Genomic DNA, 20,590 nt, shown 5'->3' with positions numbered 1-20,590 from the left:
TACAGGGTGACAAACAGCCTTCTGTGATTTGGGTAAGAGAGAAAAACATAAAATGAAACCAGGGTTAGGATTGTAGACAGAATGCACATCCTGAGATCCTGTGTACTTGTCAGAGACAGGTGGCAAAATTCTCTAGACTTCCTAGCTGCCAAGTCAAAGAGGAACCTGCATAGTTTGGGAAACTGGAGCTGAGAGAGAGGAAGTCATTTTGGGCTGGGACCAAGCTGATAGGAACTCAGGAAAGGCGTGTTAAGGGCAGTGAGAGAGGCACGGAATCCAAATCCCAAAATAGCAAAAACGATTTGGGATGTTAGATGGTATCCGTGGCAATAAAATGAAACAGAAGGTAAGATGAGGAGTGAGACAGGGCAAGGGAGAGAGCCTGGAGGATGTGGGAGCGAACAGCAACCCAGACAGAGGAAATGACTCTGAGAAGGCCCTGAGGTGGAAGACTTGTCTGGAGTATTGAGGGAGCAGCAGGGAGGTCGTTGAGGCTAGAGTAGAGTGATTGAGGTACAGAACTGAGGAGATGGTGGTGGAGGGAGGGAAAGGGGAGAGAGGGACCCACAACAGCATCCCTGCAGTTTTACAGTTACGGGTAAATAGAAGCTTAGCTACTCCCACCTTTGTTCTTTAGAAAAACATTTTTCTGTGTGTGCTCATGAAGAGAATGAAGAATTCTCCCCACAGTGTCTCCTTAGCCAGAATGGCATCAAATATCAAACACTTTTTATAATGTCCCTCGTTCTAGGTTGGTAGCATAACACCGAAGTGCAGTTAATACAAACGATTTTCTAGGGACCTAAAACGACACAGTACAAATAGGCACTTCGCCGGTGCTCTAGCTTAATTCAAGAAGAAAAGGTAAGCGTCTATAAAGCAGTAATTCTTGACTTGTGATTCTCTCACGGCTCACATACTTCTTTGGGAAAATTGGTCTGTGTCCCTGTCCTCCCCAATGCTTGTATACAGAATCACACCAGATTTTGCATGTTATTAGAGCCACTTCACTCTTTCAGAGGGTGCCCCCACCCCCACTCACCCGGTAAACTCCAGGCTGCACACCCTTGGTCTAGAGGGCCAAGAGGGCTCCAGGGAGCAAATGTACTAAAAACCTGGGGCCCCAGGTTGTTTGTGCTGATAGGACAGATTTGTCTGCTTTAACAGGAAGCCAAATTGAGGATCAGATTGATTTCCATTTATGAAAGTTGTTGAGCTTGTCGGGACATGTCTGAACAAAAGACATTTATTCCACTTTGACAGGAACGTGGTGAGGAATGTGGTTTTTCTTAGAGAGCTATTGAATCTCCTATAACAAACTAAAAAGGATCCCATGCTTCCCTCTTATAGAGAAAGTTATGGTAATTTTAGCCCGGAAAAATTGTGAGGCATATGTTACTAAGAACCGTCCGAGCGACTTAAAAAAAAAATACAATATGTTGGTATTTTTGGTGTTTTGATATTTTTGGTATTTGGTATTCTTGGTAAAGAGTTCATAGAATGTTTAATTTTAAGCATTTACAGATTCATTGTGAGCCTAAAATGAAAATCCTTGTGTGATATAATCTTGGGAACCTGAATGACTTTATTTGCTTTGGGGATTATTGGTCTTTGAGCCAGTTCATATTGAAAACCTCTTGTTTATTTATCCAGTTATGTTGACCTAATGTTTTCATTAATTGTGGTTTCTTTTGCATTGCAGTGTTTTAATCTTGGGTGCCTCAGGCGGAGTTGGTACTTTTGCCATACAGGTAAGACCATTTTTTTAATCTTGTGAATAAGAAGATTATTTTCATAAATTTATAAATTCACACATTATAAATTATTATTTTAACGCTGGGAGAAAGATAGGTTCAGTAAATTCATTTTACTTTCAGTTTGCCCTTCGAAGAAGGAAATTTCCTAATATAGAAGGAAGCATTAACATCGCCAGTGGTTTAATATATGAGCTAGTTAACTGATGTCCTCTATAACAAATGTAGGAATGCTTTTTGGAAGGAAGGCTAGGGACAGTGCAGGTGGATGAACTGAAGTTTACAATTGGTAGAAATTGATAAGCGGATTCTAAAATGTATACAGAAATGTAGCTGCCAAAAACACTGTAAAGATGGCAGTATTTCCCCAAAGTGATCTACAGATTCAGTGCAGTCCTATCAAAATGGCAACTGCCTTTTTTGCAAAAATGAACAAACTGATCCTAAAATGCATATGGAATTGCAAGGGACCCCAAATTGACAATCTTGAAAAGGGACAAAGTTGGAGAATATACATTTCTCGATTTTAACACTTAAAACTACAGTAATCAAAACAATGTGATACTGGCATAAAGGTGAACATACAGATCAATGGAATAGAATTGAGCACCCAGAAATAAGACCATACATCTATGGTCAGTTGATTTTTTTTTACTAGAGTGGTGAGACCATCAAATAGGGAAAAGAACCATCTTTTCAGTTAATGGTGCTGAAAAGATATCCACATGCAAAAGAATGAAGTTGGATCCCTACTGTACATCATATGTGAAAACTAACTCAGCCTGGGTCAAAGACCTAAACACAAGAGCTAAAACTGTTGAACTTTTAGAAGTAAACAAGAGTAAATCTTCATGCCCTTGGATTTGGCAGCAGACTTTTAGGTATGACCCCAAAAGCACAAACACCAGAAGAAAAAAAACCAGATAAATTGGACTTCATCAAAATTAAAAGTTTTTGTGCCTCAAAGACAATAAGAAAGGAAAAAAGACGACTCACAGGGAGCAAATATTTGTAAATCATCTTTCTAATAAGAGTATAATATCCAGAATATGTAAAGAATTCTTACAATTCAGGGTGCCTGGGTGGCTCAGTCGGTTGAGCGTCTGACTTCGGCTCAGGTCATGATCTCACAGTTCGTGGGTTCAAGCCCCGCGTCGGGCTCTGTGCTGACAGCTAGCTCAGAGTCTGGAGCCTGCTTCAGATTCTGTGTCTCCCTCTCTCTCTGACCCTCCCCTGCTCACACTGTCTCTCTCTCTCAGAAATAAATAAGACATTAAAAAAAAATTAGAAAAAGAATTCTTACAACTCAACAAAAGACAACCCCATTAAAAAATTAGCAAAGGACTTGAATAGACTTTTTTTTCCCAGAGAAGATATACAAATGGCCAATAAGCCCATGGAAGGACAGTCAGCATCATTATCCATTAGGAAAATGCAAATCGAAACCATAGTGAAATATCACCTCACACCTACTAGGATGGCTATTGAAAAAAAGAAAACAGAAAATGGCCATGTTGACCAGGATGTAGAGAAACCGAAATCCTCATACGTGCTAGGGGGAATGTAAAATGCTGCAGTTGCTATGGAAGACAGTTTGGCAGTTCCTTAAGATGTTAAACATAGAATTACCATATGACCAAGTAGTTCCAGGAACACCTGCATGGCTTAGTTGGTTAAGATTCCTACTCGTGATCTCAACTCAGGTTGTGATCTCACAGTTCATGAGATTGAGCCTGGAGTCAGGCTCTGTGCTGACCGTGCAGAGCCCGCTTGGAATTCTCTCTCTCTCTCTGCCCCTCCCCTGCTTGTGCATGCATGTACACACTCATTCTCTCTCTCATTCTCTCTCTCAAAATAAACAAACGTGAAAAGAAAAAGACTTAGTAGTTTTGTTCCTAGGTATATACCCGAGAGAAATAAAAGCATATGTTCAGACAAAACCTTGTACATAGATGTTCATAGCAGCATCCATATTCATGGTAGCCAAAGAGTGGAAACAACCATAATGTTGTATCACTTGATGGATAAAGAAAATGTGGTCGATACATACACAGTGAAATATCATTCAGCCATAAAAAGGATGAAGTTCTGATGCATGATACAACATTGATCAGCCTTCAAAACGTTATGCTAAGTGAAAGAATCCAGACACAACAGGGCACATTTTGTATTGTTGCATTTATATCCTGTCCAGAAATCGCAAATCCATAGAGACAGAAAGCAGATTAGTGATTTCCAAGGGCTGCGGAAGGAGGGAATGGAGGATGATTACTTAATGGACATGGGGTTTATTTTTGAGGTAAGGAAAATGTTCTAGATATTAGACAGTGGTCATGGTTGTACAACATTGTGTATATACCTAATGACTTATATACTTTAAAATTGCTAAAATGTTGAATTTTATGTTTTTATATGAATTTTGCCTCAAACAGAAGAAAATAAAAAAGTGCCCTGAACTTCCAGGAACAGGATGGCACCTAGTGGCTGCTCCCGTTACGGTTGAATGTTTAACTGACTGGCTCCTGGGGGAGGGGGCTTAATGTGCAAGGAGAGGCCCTGTCTGCAATATGGGGCTAGTGAGCATACACAGAGGCTTGGCCACATCACTTTCCAGAAGGGAGACGTCAGGTGCTTTGCTCTCCCACCCAGTTCCCACCTCGATCTTCTGAAGACCCAGATAGTGCTGGAATTTTTCATCTACCTGCTAACTAAATTAGGGGAAAGGGAGAGGGCTTCTAGGAGATGCACACCTTGACTTCAAGTCAAATGGAGGTTAATGAATAACTAAATGGAGGAAAAGAGAAATACCATATCCTGCTGGTTGGAGTGTAAATTGGTACAAGCACTTTGGAAAATCACTGGGCACCGTCTACTAAGTCTGAATGTAGATGGCTTTATGGCAACCCAAAATTTCCTCTTTTATGAATATTCTCTATTATTATGTATACAGTTAACATGCATGTACGAGAATTATAGATATCACCCCCCCATTGGAAACAACTCAGATGTTCATCAACAGTTAAAATGGATAAATTGTGTTATAGTCTTACATTGGAATATTATATAGTCATGAAAATGGTAGTCGCACACAATGAAGTACATGAATCTTACGAGCAGCATATTTATTAGTGAAAGAAGTCAGAGACGGCCAATTCTATTCCATTTAATGACATCCAGGAACAGGTGAAACTAAACAATGGTGTTTAAGGATGCCTACCTAGAGTGTAAAATAAAAAAAAAAAAAAAAAAAAAAAAAGAAAGGTAAAAAGGGTCATGTAATAGTCTGGATGGTGATATTACTTTTAAGAGAGTGAGGGGGCTTTGGAAGGAGAAAGTAAGGAAGCTCATAAGCATGATGTACTAGTTCTTAATATGGAGTGATGCTTACAGTATTTGCTTCATAATAATTTAAGCTATGCATTTGTATTCTATGTACTTTTTTGTGTTATATTTTACAACAAAAATATTTTTATTAGTTTTTTTAATATTTATTTTTGAGAGAGAGAGAAAGAGTGTGAGCCAGGGAGGGGCAGAGAGAGAGGGAGACACAGACTCTGAAGCAGGCATCAGGCTCTGAGCTGTCAGCACTGAGGTCAACGCAGGGCTTGAACCCACAAACTGTGAGACCATGACCTGAGCTGAAGTAGGATGCTTAACTGACTGAGCCACATAAAAATATTTTAATAAAATAAGAACAGTAATAGAAAAGTATCAAGGTTTGATCTCACACTAAATTACTGTGAGAATGAAGAGTAGAATAACATATCTGCAGACAGTAATAGCACATCAGACAAATGTAACCTATGATTTCTAATTTTTTTTTAAGTAGGTTCCACATCTAATGCAGGGCTTGAACTCATAACCCTGAGATTTAGTCACCTGCTCTACCGACTGTGCTAGTCAGGTGCCCCCAAATATAGCCTTCAATTTCAAAACAAGTTTAAAAAATTAAAAATACAAGACATGAAAAAACAAAAAAACAGAATTGGAAAAACTCAGGGAAAAAATATAAAAATAAACCAAAAAATTATTTAGCAATGAAGACTAAACGAGAAGGAATTCAATAGCATTAAACACAATCCATAAATGCCGCCCTAAATAGAATGTGCAAATAGGAAAAAGTTCAAATCACAAAAGAAAACAAGTAAAACAGATGCAAGAGAGAGTCAAATATTGAAGACAGGAAAGAAGATTGATATATGGATAGTAGGAATCTCTGAAGAAAAAAACCAAAACAAGGGAATTGAACAAATACTAAAATCTGTAATTGAAGAAACTTCTCTATTTTCCTAAAATTAAATGATTTGAAACTACATATTACATGACCATGGCACTTCTCTAAGAACAGGGTCCTAGAATGAGCAATACCAAGGAAAACTCTAGTAAAATTACTGGTTTTTAAAGAAAAAAAAACAAACCTCGGGACACCTTAAAAAAAGTCACTTCTGTGACTCAGAAGTAAAAATTATATTAGCATCAGACTTTTTGACAGCAGTGCTGTTTACACCGGGGGAAAGGATGGAATAACCTATTTCGTACACTCTTGCTTGAGTGTCTTCATACTAATTCTCTGTACAGCCAAACTGGCCTTCATGTAAAAAGATCACATACGAACTGTTAATAACTTGTAAGAACTTGGGGAATATGTTTTTACCCTTTCTGAGAAATCTATAGCATGAGCTTCTGACAACTGAAATGACTGGTGAGACATCAAATTAAGGACTAGTGGGAAATGTTAAGTGTAAATTTATCTGTAGAACTGAAACTAAGAGTTTGGAAAGAGTAATTGTGTAACAGCTCTGGTGAGGTAAATATAGCACAACTCTTTTAAAAGGGGGAAAATTGGGAGAGCATATATTAAAATTCTAATGCTTTTATTAATCAGGTCAGTAGTGTTAGTAATAATGTCAGTACTCAGAAACTATGTGTATAATGTACAGTAGAAAAAACAGGTACTTATGGCATATTTTAATTGTCATGCCTTGTGTCTTGGACAGCCAGGATTTTATGTGTGGAGAAAGGAGATGCAGGTAAAATGGGAAATTTAAGTAGAAGCTTTGTAGCCCTGAATTTGAATTGGAGGTATCAATATGAACTCAAGAGATACTTTGTGTATGTAAAGCTATCTCTTGATAGATCATTGCTCACTAAAAGAATGCAGAGCTTGGAGAGGCAACAGATTCTAGATCTAGAATACAAAATGTACAGAAATGAGCCTAGACTATATGAAATAGCAGGAAAACTATCAAAAATTACTTGAGCCCTGTCAAAAAGACTTGAGAGCTGGGTTGCCTGGGTGGCTCCGTTGGTTAAGCATCCAAATTCAGCTCCGGTCATGATCATGAGGTTCACACATTCAAGCTTTTAATCAGGTTCTCTGCTGTCAGTGGGGAGCCTGCTTTGGATCCCCTGTCCCCCTCTCTCTCTCTCCCCCGGTTGTGTGTGTGCTCTCTCTCAAAAATAAACATTAAAAAAAAAAGTAGGAGCGAACTTGAAGAAGCTGTCAAAGATGTGACAATTTGAGCTTCAGTAATAGTTATACAATGGATTAAAACCCTTCAGATACATGAGTCAATATATATTTTTTAAATGGTCACTTTTGGAAAATGATAGTGAAGCAATTTATTTTATACACTGGTAAAGGAGAAATAGTTATTTGTCTTGCCTTTCCTTTAAGAACTGTATACCTGAATAAGCACAATAATATGAGTGGAGATGTTTCTTTATAATAGCATCCCAACTACTAAATGAAAAAAGAATTAGAATATCGCTATTTTACAACCGCCATTAAATAGCTGCTAAGATCTTCAGAAGAGCAATAACCAGACATTATATGCCTCTTAGGATTTTGCTAGACAGTATCCATAGTCTCCTAAGGAGACTGAAAGAGAAAACACAGAGGACAAAGCAGCATGTGCAGTTGCCTCCTGAGTGTTCAATCAGAAGTCCAGACTGTGGGAAACTCTATGGGTCAGATGGCCTGGATTCTGCCACCAATAAATTATAAGAAGGGTTAAAAGAGGAACCTATAGTTTAAAAAGAGACTTAAAAGCCTCTTATTTTTAAAATGCAGAAGACTGAACTGAAGTTTCTATGAAATGCATAGTTGGGTGATAAAACTATTTTTTATAATGGAAGGAGGTGATTACTTTAAATATCATGATAATGATGGCCTCATAGAAGGGAGGGGCTTGTGGCTGGACACCTGCAAGAGATTTTAGCATGCTCACCACATCCTCCCTCTTTATCGGAGTGGGGTCTACCTTCTAGGCATTTTTTATACTTGTGTTTTATTGAAATAATCCTTTTTTAAAGCTAAAACTGTTTTTGAAAGTCTTTAATAGTGTTCAAAGATACAAGATAGTTCTAAGTGGGAGAGGAAAAGATAGGAATTTGAGGGAAAAAAATCATTGAACTGTTTCAACATGAGACCTATTCTTCCTGAGGATTTAAGACACAAATGCTTACAACATAATTTCATTTTTCCTTAACAGTTTTTAAGATGGATACTGGATTATGTTTTGCACCTACTTTAGTTTGGGGCTTGCTGCTAATGGCAGCATGTCATTATACTCAAGTAGTTCTGTTTATAGTCCGCAAACATAGTAAATTGTATATGAGGTCACTCCTAAATGTTTTAATTCTCCTCAGATTTCCAGGGCATATAAATCCTTGGTCAATATTGCTTTTTAAAAGTGAAAAGTTAGGTAAGATTATGGATGGTTTTAAAATTCTATGTTTAGTTTTTATATTTACCAGATATTTATTAGTACCTATGTACGCCAGAGTAGGGATTCAGTGGTGGACACAATAAACACAGATCTCTTATCTTCTAATGAACCTTTGCAATTCATATAAAGAAAGCTCAGGAAATTGATACATGGGACAGGATTGAGAAAACAATTGATCTGTTATGATTTATGATTATCAGTACAAAAATAACTCCATGAACTTCAAACAACTATTTTCAGGCTGCTAATGCCCACCACCCCCCTTTTAATTCTGTGGAATTGTTGTTGTAGAAAAGAACAGCAATTTTGGAGCAGGATGCCTTCTGTATACTTAATCTTAAATAACATTAGAATTCAGTTCTTTTTACTTAAGTCTAGTTGTTCCTTATTTTAAAATGTAAGGCATCTGCATTTCAATCCTGAAAACCATTTTATTTTTGAGAGACAGAGGGAGAATGAACATGAGCAGGGGGAGGGGCAGAGAGAGAGGGAGATACAGAATCTGAAGCAGGCTCCGGGCTCTGAGCTGTCAGCACAGAACTTGATGCAGGGCTTGAACTCACTAACTGTGAGATCATGACCTGAACTGAAGTCGAATGCTTAACCAACTGAGCCACCTAGGTGCCCCTAAAATGGCCAATATTTTCTTCTACCTCTGTTTAAGAGTACTTTGTCATTAATTATCTAGCACCTGATAGCTGGTTGCTTTTTTCATATCAATATCTAACCCAAGCAAGACTGTACCAACACTTACTAGAGATGCAGTGGAAGAGATGTTACATTTTTATGTTCTCGAGATAATTAAATTGTCATTAAATTGTCAAAAAATGTGATTTTTGTTGTTTTCACCAATTACCTTTGTCATCATTGAGGTGCTAAACCTAAGGCTGTTACCTTCTATCTTTTGGTACTGGTGAGGTACTGAGTTCTTCTCTACGTGGATTGATTATGACTTAATGACAACAGGTTACTGATTGTCCTGTCCAGGAAAAGGACATCTATTTCTTGGGATTTTCTTGGTGGGTAAAAGTTGAATCATTTTTACTAGGTCTCTGACAGGTGGCTTCCTGTAGTCCTTGTTAAAACGAAGCACTTAGAGTTCTCTAGAGATTAGTCTGAAAAATGCACATACAGGTGCCAACTATTTTTTCAAAAAGTGCAGTCAATTTTTTTACCTCCACCCCCCGTCTTTTTTTTTTTGGACAGGTAATGAAAGCATGGAATGCTCATGTGACAGCAGTTTGCTCTCAGGATGCCAGTGAACTTGTGAGGAAGCTCGGGGCAGATGACGTAATTGATTACAAATCTGGAAATGTGGAAGAGCAGTTGAAATCTTTAAAACCGTATGTATTAGAACAGTGTTCACACTGGGAAATGGGAACAAAGACAGTTGATCATGTGGGCCTGAATGGTTCGGCGACTTTGCAATCACATTGGAGTCTTAGAAAAGAATCTATAAAAATACTCCATAAGAGGTCATTTGGGGTGGTTTCCATTCTAATTCCAGATGTGATACGTCCTGAGGAAAATATTTTGCTTGCATGGTCTTTTGTTAATTTTTTAAGTTAACTTTTATTGTTGGTTTGTAAGAGGTCTAAAGACAAAATTGGAAGGGTGTTCCATTTGGTGGCATCTGTTACCACCGGAAAAACATGGAGCCGTACAAAGAAATTACATGAATAGCATTAAACATGCTTGCAGTATTTTGGCTTAGTAAAGCCTTCAGAGAACCAAAGGCAGGAGAAATATTGGTAGTCAGAGTACTTTGGATGTTCCTAGTGCACCTGAAAGCCAGGCCGTGTTTCGGTTTAATGTACCAAGCAGGAGCAGATTCAGTGATTCATTCAGACCCTGTTGCTCTTGACTGTGGCTTGGGCAGAAGTAGAGAGGGTGCTGATTAATCTGGTTTTCATGTAGCCAAGACAGAACTGCAGCTGAGAACACAGCTAAGGAGCGTTTGGAAAGATGTTTTATTGCTTCTTTTTCAAAGGTTTTCTCTCCATTTTTCTATGAGTTTTTGGAAGCCAGTTATTCTTCTCCACTTTGAGTAGACATGCACAGTTGACCCTCAAAAAGCATGAGGGTCAGGGCTACTACATGGACCCCCCCCACACACAGTAGAAAACCTGTGTCTAACTTTTGACTTCCCCAAAACTTAATTACTAAGTAGCCTACTGTTGACCAGAAGCCTTACTAGTAACATAGTCGATTACACATATTTTGTAGATTATATATATGATATACTGTATTCTTAGAATAAAGTAAGATAAAAGAAGATGTTACTAAGAAAATTATAAGAGAAAATAAATTTACAGTATGTGCTGTATTTATTGAGAAGAAAAAATCTGGGTTTAGGTGGATCCATGCAGTTCAAACCTATTCATGGGTCAACTGTATTTTCATGGGTTTAAAGAAAAAGGGGGGAGTCCCATTGGACACTGGCTAGCAGTGCCCACTCCCTGTGGTCGTGTGGCGGTGCGGCCCTGAGGAGCCGTCTGACTCCCGATGCCTCCAGCTCTCAGCAGCACCTGCTGTGCAGGGCTGTGTTCCAGGCATGTGATACAGATACAGTGGAGAACAAGATAGGCCCCCCATCACTTCCGGGGGGCTCTCGCTCTAGTTGGGGAGGTCTCAGTAGCAAGTGCTCCCAAGAATACTGATTCAGGGAAAGGAGGGGAAAAAATGAGAGGAAAGGGGCTGTTTCAGAAAGGGGGGAGGTGTTAAGAAGACCTCTGAGGCATTGGAGCAGAGGCTTTTCAGAGCAAGCCAGGAAAATGGAATTTTGGTTTTGGTCTCCTGCTATATCCCTCCACCTGGAACAGTGGAGTAATGTACGGTAGGTGCTCAATAAAAATTGTGTACTGAATTTTTGAGGGAATCTAGGAGAAGAACAGCAAATATAAAGGCCCCATGGCAGAAGCACACTTGGTGTATTTGAGGAATCACACTGTCCCTTGCAGAGATCTTATCAGCTGCTTCCTGTCTGTGTGTCAGGACCTAGGTGTCTCTGGGCCTCGACAGCTGGCTTCTAGATAGTGGAGTTTCAATTGATCTCATGTCTTCTACTGCTCTAGTAATAGCAGCATGAGACTGAGTCCAAGGCCAACCCATCCCCTGTGTCTACCATAAGTTTTATACACGTCTGGAATTTGTCACCAGAGAATGGAGAACCTGACAGACGGAAAGCTGGAGCACGCTCAGGCTGGCCCCCAAAGTATGCCACAATTTGCCTCTCTGTGTTTTTTCTCAGCGGTCTTGCTCCTTTTTGGGTAGGGGAATCTCGCTATCTTGCAGATGCCAAACTGTTACTTTTATTTATTTATTTTTTTGACAGCCTCCGTTTCAGTTGATCTTTGTAAACTTTGCCTGGAGTTTGGCCTTCGAATCCACCAAAAATAATCTTATTTCTCCTTTCAAATAGCAGCTTTGTAGATTCAAACCTTAGAATTTTGCAGCAGTAAAGGGTTTTGAAATCCTTCAGTCCAACTCTGTCATGTTATAGTTGAGAAACTAAGGGGCAGAGGACTTCAGAGTTTTGCAAAAACTCAAGGTCATGTCACTTAAGCAATAGTGGGAGAGCTGAGTCTAGCCTGTGTCTGGACTTCTTTTTCAGGCAGTGCCTATTCTATAATACCAGGCTGCCTTTAAATTATATTTAAATTAAGTATCATTATGTTTGTTTATTCAAAATTTAGGAATGAAGTAGAAACTTGTGAAAATAATTATCTGTTCTTTTCTAATGAGAAGAGTAGTTATCTAGGAAGGTCATTCTCCCACCCTTTGGATTTTATTTGTCCTTCTTTAATTTGGTTCCATTCAAAAGGCAGGCTCAAGATCCACAAATTTGGCTAAAGCTGGTCTTAGAAGCCTTGATGTTTTACTTCATGCAGATGAATTTAAAAGGAAAAAGAGATTTACCAAAACAGAATTCATTTCTTAACTTGCTTAACTTCTAAGCATGCATTTTCCAAATAGTTTTGTTTATAAAGTATTTAAAGGCATTATTGGCTTTTATCCCCTGTAAGTGGAATGCAGTGATTATAGCAGGTTTAGACCTGCTTTAAGAAGCTGAATATCGGGGCACCTGAGTGGCTCAGTCAGTTAAGCGTCCGACTTCGGCTCAGGTCATGATCTCACGGTTTGTGGGTTCGAGCCCCGCGTCGGGCTCCGTGCTGGCATCTAGCTCAGAGCCTGGAGCCTGCTTTGGATTCTGTGTCTCCCTCTCTCCCTGACCCTCCTCTGCTCACACTGTCTCTCTCTGTCTCTCAGAAATAAATAAAAAACATTAAAAAAAAAAAAAAGCTGAATATCAGCTCCTAGAGATACCATAGGACTGGGTTTGGGGGGCAATTTAGAGCACAACTGAAGACTGAGAGCGGATTGTTGATTTCTCCATACATTATCCTGATGCCGTGCATGAAGCCAAACGATAGCAGTAAATTCCAGAAGATGAAAAGGATGCTTCTACAAGCAGTTCTGATATGGAGGGAATAAAAGCAAATCATTCAATGGGTGAAAACCTTTGTATACTTTTCTTTCAAGTATTCAAAGGCGCTAATGAATACTTTGACTTATATTGGATAGATTATTTTGCAGTTTCCCATAAAGCTTAGATCAGGCTTTCTCAACCTTGGCAACCTTAGTTTCTGAACTACTGCCGTTTGGGACTGGATAATTTGTTGTTGCGTGCGGCTTTTCTGTGCATTCTGTGTATATACATCATCCCAGGCCTCTAGGTGCCAGTAGCCCTTCCTTCCACTTCCCCCAGTTGTGACAAGTAAAAATTCTCTAGACATTGCCCAATATGTCCTCTGGGAACCAAAATTGCCCTTGGTTGAGAACCACGTACTTAAGTCATTCTTAAAGTATTAGAAAAATGATATGATTTAATGACAAAAAATCAGTCACATTTGAGCTATCGTGGGCAAAAGTCAGAGTGGGCTAGTGGGTGTGCCCTTTTCTCCTTTGTCAGAGCAGCTACCCCCTTGCCAGAGGGCGTACTGCAGGAAGGTTTGTGCACTGACCCGGAGATGGGAGTGAAGGGGAATGGAGCCGCAGGTAAAGACTAACAAGAATGTTTCGATTTGATTTTTTTTTTCTCTCCAGGTTTGATTTCGTTCTTGATAACGTTGGTGGATCCACTGAAACATGGGCTGTAAATTTGCTCAAGAAATGGTCAGGAGCCACATATGTGACTTTGGTGACTCCTTTTCTCTTGAACATGGACCAACTGGGCATAGCAGATGGCATGTTGCAGACAGGAGTCACTGTGGGTTCTAAGGCATTAAAGGTAGGCTCTTGGTTGGTGAGAGCAAGAGGCACCTCATGCTTCTGGAATTTTGTTTCCACCTAAACATTTTTTTTTTTTTTTTTTTTTTTCCTGTCTTGGAGGCAGCATGGCACAGCAGCTGATCAGATTCACATTCTGGACTCCACTTAGCTGCATAACCTGCAAGTCACTTAATGTCACTGAGCCCCAATGTCTTTACCTGTAAGATAAAACTAACAGGGTATAATATCTACCTTACTGTGTGTTATAAGGATTAAGTGAGGTAATCATGTAAAGAATTTGGTAAAATGTCTAGTACATACAACACTCTTATTAAATGTTAGCCTTTATTATTAGCTATTATTACCTTTTGTGATTTTTCTGATATACCTTCTGCTCACTCTTATTAAATGTTAACCTTTATTATTAGCTATTATTGCCTTTCGTGATTCCATCTGATACACCCTCTGCTTCCTTCTTGCCTATACTGATGGCCTTTTGTCTCTTTCACCAGCCTTAACCCATGAATGCTCTTGTCTATGAGGAGGCAAGCTTCATAAGGACTGTGTGGAGCTGGTTGTGTCCATGGTCATAGCACTGGGTTATGCCAGTGATCTCTAGACTGGAGCTTTCAGACCCATAGAGGTCTGTGGGCATTTTTTTGAATTTCAAAAACCTAAAGGAAGTTGTGTTCCGTTAGTGAGACCACAAAGGCAAATAGAACCATGATGCTTTTTCTGGAATTATGTCAGTTTGTCCTAACATTGTATATCCCATGTGAATCAGATAACTCTAGCTATTGATTCCATTCTAGTCATTACCAAGACTTGATTAGTCAGCCTGACTCTCACTGGGGCCACTGTTACCAGAGCCATAAGAAGCTTTCTGACCCAGTGGAACAAACCCAGTGTATGGTAGGCCTTGAGGCTTAGTGCTCAGCCTTAGAGGCTTAGCTGAAGGACTGATGGCCGAGCTTGAGAGGGTGCTCCCTACTTAGCACAATAGCCCATTGTCTTCACAGCGGGGACAGGCCTACATAGTGTCATGATACCTGTTCTTGGCAATTCTAGATCCTTGGCTTAAATTCTGAATTAATATTGACATGGTATAAGTGATAGGGGAAAAAAGATAAATTCTACTTTTTTTAATTAGACAAACTACTTCAGAAAAAGGCAGTGAAAGTTTCCCCAGTGGGTAACAACGTTGCAAGTCGTAATGCCAGGCTGACCAGCACTGACCCTCAGGCTGACCAGCACTGACCCTTATTTAAGGAGTGAATAGCTCAATGAACATCTTTAGCTGCTTCTCGAAATTAATTTGGGACATTTTGTGGGTGAACTTTAGGACTTTGGCCTCTTTAATTCTGTGTAGTAACTAAATATGTAAGTAAGGTAGTAAATAAGGGCCGGACTATGGAGTAGGAAGCCTGTGTGTGAGTAGAGGTGAACAAATGAGGCCCTGGACTCAGGCTCCTTCATTTTCACCTGACTCAGGTGGCGGCCGGAAATGGCGTCCACGTGCTGCTTCGGTATGTGGAGAAAAGAGTCTCAGCTGTCCTTCATCTCTTCTTTCTCCTTTCACAAAACCAGGCTTTCCAAGTGCTTCAAGATAGAAGTTAAACTTTTCTGTAAGATTTCACAGTTTGTACTTGAGTGAGACCTCTTACAAGCTAGCCTTCTGAGTTGTTCTCCGAGAGTAACACAAGCACTTTCTCTTTCCTCCTACTTGAAAGAGGATAGTGGTGATCTCCTGTGAAAACCTTTTAAGTAGTTTCTGATGTCCTCCTGAGAATGTGCACAGTTAAAGCCTCATTGTAATGCTCCAGACTCCTGCCTGCTTTGGTTTACTTTCTCCTGTAATGGCCTGGAAAAATACACAGACCCCTTAGAGCAGAGTATAAAAATTCTGCTGTTGCAGACCAAAAAGTTTCACTTTACAGGCCAACATGCTATAAAGAATTATAGACATGGCATTTTTGACCACTGTGTTTCTGCTTTAAAACCCTCAACAGTGACCAGAATGTTTTAATTGTCTGAGGCCAGGCCTCAGGGAGAAGTAAAGGAATGGGTCTTTTGTGATTGTAGTTAACTGGGCCTTCTGTAAGCTTGGGATGGCCTCAGTGCCTTCAGATGGTATTTTTTTCCCCTTCTGTTTAACTTCATTTGCCTAGACCAGCGCTTCACAGCTTCTTTCATGCTCTAACACCTTTAGAAGATTGTTAGTGTTTGAATAGATATTGAGTCCGTTCTGGGCCAAGAGCAAACTACCTGGAGACGTGTGCCAAGCTGGGCTCTTCCTTGCAGCCTTGAGGGCTGAGGTGACTCAGTCTCATCACACCTATTTTAGGGTAAGGTTGGCTCTGTTTGCATCTTGTGGTCCTGGGATAATTATTAATGATGACTCCTTAAAGTCTCAGAATCGTTCCAGGTTAGGTAATAAATTACAGGGTCACTCATCCAAACCTGTAAGACATTCCAGGCACAACCATTGCAAAGCTCTGCCCACACAGCAGCTTGCTTTTATCTGTCTTCCTATAATCTTAAACTCAGATTTGTTATTGCCCTAATCTTTCCTCAAAAAGTTTGCTTTCAGCACTAGGTAAGTATTTATTGAATAATAAATATGAGTATGTATGTAGATGATACCATCTATGTATCAGGCACTTATACTATACATTCATTCTCATTTAATCCTTCCAACAACTGTGTGAGCAGGGTATCACATTCTTTAGTCCAGGAAACTGGCTGAAAGAGCTAGCTTGACCTAAATAACACAACTGTTAAGTGCCTGAGCTAGAGGAGCAGCTCAGTTCCATTGCGCTTGACAATGTCATGCCATTGTATAGCTTCTGGCATGCTGAGGAAATGTGAGAGAGGCCAGTGTGGGGAGAACAGTGTGGTGCTGTCTATTCCTGTAACTACCTCTGGATAGCTCTCATCTGATGAAGTTTAGTTGGGCAGGTCATCGGGATACTAATCATAGAGAACCTCAGTTCACTTGTTACAATTTTGATGACGGCCTATCCTACCTTTGACATAGTAACAATGAAAAGTGGGGGTATGGCACTAAAGTGGTCACAGATCCTCTGGGTAGAAGATTTTTGCTTATTTGTATCTGGGGATGTATTGTCCCTTAATGGATTAGGTGGCTTGGGACTTGTTATAACTGTAGGGGGAGACCCAACCATGATGTAAGGAACTTTACACTTTATTTTGCCCATACAGCTATCCTGTTCCTATCAGAACCAGAAAAAAAATCTGTGATTGGATTTCTTGTCTAAGATTATATATTGGTGCCTTATTACCTGCTAAGCATTCTTGAATTAGGTTTAAAGGCTCTTCTCTGTTGCCTCTGGGCTTTATTTATTTATTTANGGAGTTCTATTGTTAGTTTCCTGAGGAACCTCCACACTGTTTTCCAGAGGGGCTGCACCAGTTTACATTCCCACCAACAGTGTAGGAGTGTGCCTCTGGGCTTGATTTAAAACCTAGTAGGGAAAGTGTAGAGGTCTTAGCCCCTAATTTCTCCTAGGGAAAAAATTTAGTGTGTAAGACTATTTAGACTATCATTTTAAGGACAGCTTTCCTGTGCTTACTTGCTTGTCATTCACAGTTTAGTAAAAAAGCCTATGTTCACATGGATACATCTTTGTTCATTCATTAATTTATTAAACATTAGTGGAGCCTCCATTTTCCATCAGTCACTGTGCTGAGGTGTTGGGCACACAGCTCGCTGATTCAAAATGAACAGGAAATCTGTTTGTCTTAGTCCAGAAAATACTCTTCCCTAAATTTGCATTTAGTCAGATTGTATCCTTTCCTATATTTGACATGTTTGCTTTTCTTCTTTTCAGCATTTCTGGCAAGGAGTCCATTATCGCTGGGCTTTTTTCATGGCCAGTGGTCTCTATCTAGATGACATCGCAAAACTGGTGGACGAGGGGAAGGTACGTATTGCTAGAGCATCCCCTGGCATCTCGGTGACCTGCCCACCAAGCCTCGTCCCTTGGAACGCTCCAGGGGTAGGCATGGTCTCTGCACATTCTGCTTTTACATGGCCAAATGTAAGTGCTATATTTTTGGTTCTGTCTCCATGGGAATCACAGCCCTAGACTGCTACATTTAAAAAAGAGCGACACCATCTGGTTCAGCCCTGTTAGTTCACAGGCGAAAAGGCAGGCCCAGAGAGGAGAGGTGATTTTCTCTGAGACACTTAGTTAGATGGCTAGCAGGGCAGGAATCTACAGTGAGACTGCAGATTGGTAATGGCCCTGAAAAGAAGGCCCCACGCGGGTCATCTCTGCACACACTTGTGAGTTGGTGGTAGAACTGCTCTGGAGCCTCTAGAGTCCAGGGGTGAGGCTGCTCTGGAGGTAAGCAGGTTTCCAGATGAGCCAGGTGAACGGATACGGTGCAGTCTCCACCCTAACAGAACTGGACCAGAAGTCAGGTCCCGGGTCTCCTGTTCCACATGCTCGGAGGGCAAATAGCGGTATGTCTGAGGGTCAGTGGGCAGGACGTCAGGGAGGACTGGTGGGGATTTGGGTTCTGACTGCTTGAGTCTGTCCTGCACAGACTCTGGTGAAAGGACTCCTCCTTCTAGTCGGATCATCCCTGTTTTGGTGTCCAAGGCCTTTCAGGACAGCTGCGGGTTGAGAGGCTCCTCATCTACCCATGTTTGAGTTTTCACTTGGTCTTAACAGCTCTGACATTATGTCTTTGGAAGAATAACCTGGAAGGAAAACTCATATTCTGGTGGTATTTATGATTTTATTGAGTGACTATATGAAATTATAGGGTAGAAACCCTTATATCCCCTAGAGGATTGCATGAGGTCAGAGGTAAAATGCTTTTTGTTTTACAGATGAGAAAACTGGCTGAGAGAGATAAAGGGACATGTTTAAGTTTGTAGAAGTGGGACCAGAATGCACACTTCCTGACTCCCAGTCCTGTGCTTTTCCCTCTCCATCATTCAGCTGCGTCCTTAGTCCTTGAGGCTGATTTGGGAGTTGTCTTGTCCTTGTCATTTTATAATGGGCAGGGAAAGGGGGTGGAGCAGAGCCAGCTATACCACTATATGATCCATGCTGGGCCGTCTGGAAAGAGCCCCTTGAGATGGGCTTTCTTGTGCTGGTGCCTGCACACTTTGATTTTGGAAAGGAATGTTCTTAGGAACTACTCATTACTTTTCGTGCATTTAGTTTTTTTACTCTGTGATAGGCATGGAACTCTATGATAGAAAATGCTGCTGTTTATCAGATTTTGTGGTTTCAAGATTGCATGCCTTTTCTTGGATTCTAAGTCTTGGTGTGTACTGGGTAGACGGCCTCAGCCTTGTGACTGTATGTAAGTGCCTCTTGGGTAGGGTTCTTCCCACATCCTCCAAGGATGCTTACTGCTAGGAAGAAGGAAGTGAACAATCATTAAGTAATGTGGCCCAGAGTTTACGTAGTCTCTCGTGTGATGGGAGCCCCATTATTAGAGGGGTCCTCGTCCTCCAGAAGTGTACAGTACAGTTGTGCCTGTGTCAGTATTGGTGCCAGGCTGTCCACGTGCTTACCGTTGCTTTTTTGTATTCAAAATACTGTGACTCCCCCTCTTTCCCTCTACCTGGAAATTACTATTTATGCAACAGAGAAGAGAGGTGATTTGTGTATATGTAACTACTAACTTTGGCAGATAACTGGTAGAATGGCTAAAAGAGGACAAGGTAGAAATAAAGATGCCCTTGATGTGTCCTCAAATGAGGGTGAGTGAGGAAAATATTCCTTTGGCTTTTGATTCTTCTCTCTCCTGACCGGCGTTATATGGGCTCGGGAGTCATTTCTGACAGTGAAGGACTCTGGGGCTGGGGAAGTTGGCTTGTGACATTGGGTGCCGTGATGAAGTCAGCTGTCTTCTTGTGCATCCTGCTTCAGTCTGGGGGTGAGAGGTGCCTGTCCACGCTGGGAGATTGGAGCGGATAACAGAGCACACCTACTTCTGTATTGTGTGGTTAGTAGAGATTATTAAATTGAACAAGGACATTGAAATTCTTCCAAGCTTTGGCTGAGCGTTTGGCGAATCTCCTCGGCAGCTGTCTGACCGAGGAGCTGTAGGTATTTGACCGTGTGAAGCCATGAACCAAAAGAACCTGTCCTTTTAAAATACTTTAAGTGTTTGAATACATAATACATTTACTAGGTTCAAAATCCAAAAGATAGGAAAAGTTATTTCATGAAATCTTCCTTTGACTCCTGTTCCTCAGTCGTGGAGATTGTCCTTGTCCGGTACAACCATTGTTTTCAATTTCTCGGTTTTTCCGAAGATGTATGGTGTATCGATAGTAATTGAAAAGAATGATTTATAACTACCACACTGGACAGAACAGACTGCTACTGAAATTGTCCCTCATGCCTACAATTATTTTGCATTTTTTGCCTTTTTTCCTGAGTACAAGAAACATTTCTTGTGTTTATACTATCCAGCGAACTTTTTTTGGGTTAGCATGCTTAAGGACTAGAAATAGGAAAACCTAGAACATGTCTAGTTTACCGTCCTCACCGTACCCCCTCATCCTGCTATTGTGTCTCATTGAAGAGACAGGCCCCAAGAGATTAAGTGACGTGTTCCAGGGCCCAGGTCTCGTGACTTCTAGGACTGTTCTTCAGCTACCTTTTGCTGCCAGTAATAGTTAAAAAATAAATAAATAAATCCCTCATATAATCGTCATTGTTTTCTGCTTGTTCAAATAGTTATCTAAATAAATAGGTGGGGTTCAAATTCTGTCAACAAAGTCTATATTTTTCAGTGTCTTTCAGGTCTCAAGGAGGTGTTAAGGCAGCTTTTTTAGACTGT

At 40.4% G+C, this 20,590-nt stretch overlaps 1 protein-coding gene across 1 annotated transcript in view; it reads left to right on the top strand.

Moving 5' to 3' along the window:
- The window catches only part of RTN4IP1 (reticulon 4 interacting protein 1), a 44,479-nt gene that overhangs the window by 18,566 nt on the left and 5,323 nt on the right, over positions 1–20,590 (top strand). Inside the window, exons 5-8 of the mRNA XM_077779982.1 lie at positions 1,703–1,751; positions 9,692–9,828; positions 13,592–13,775; positions 17,608–17,700. Of these exons, the coding sequence (XP_077636108.1) occupies positions 1,703–1,751; positions 9,692–9,828; positions 13,592–13,775; positions 17,608–17,700 (463 nt within the window). The remainder of the gene's footprint in view (positions 1–1,702; positions 1,752–9,691; positions 9,829–13,591; positions 13,776–17,607; positions 17,701–20,590) is intronic.

Source organism: Crocuta crocuta, unplaced genomic scaffold (genome assembly GCF_008692635.1).
Source record: "Crocuta crocuta isolate KB4526 unplaced genomic scaffold, BGI_CrCroc_1.0 scaffold147, whole genome shotgun sequence".
Lineage (NCBI taxonomy): Eukaryota > Metazoa > Chordata > Mammalia > Carnivora > Hyaenidae > Crocuta > Crocuta crocuta.
The sequence above is the reverse complement of the archived record's forward strand: the minus strand, read 5'-3'. Positions and strand labels throughout refer to the sequence as shown.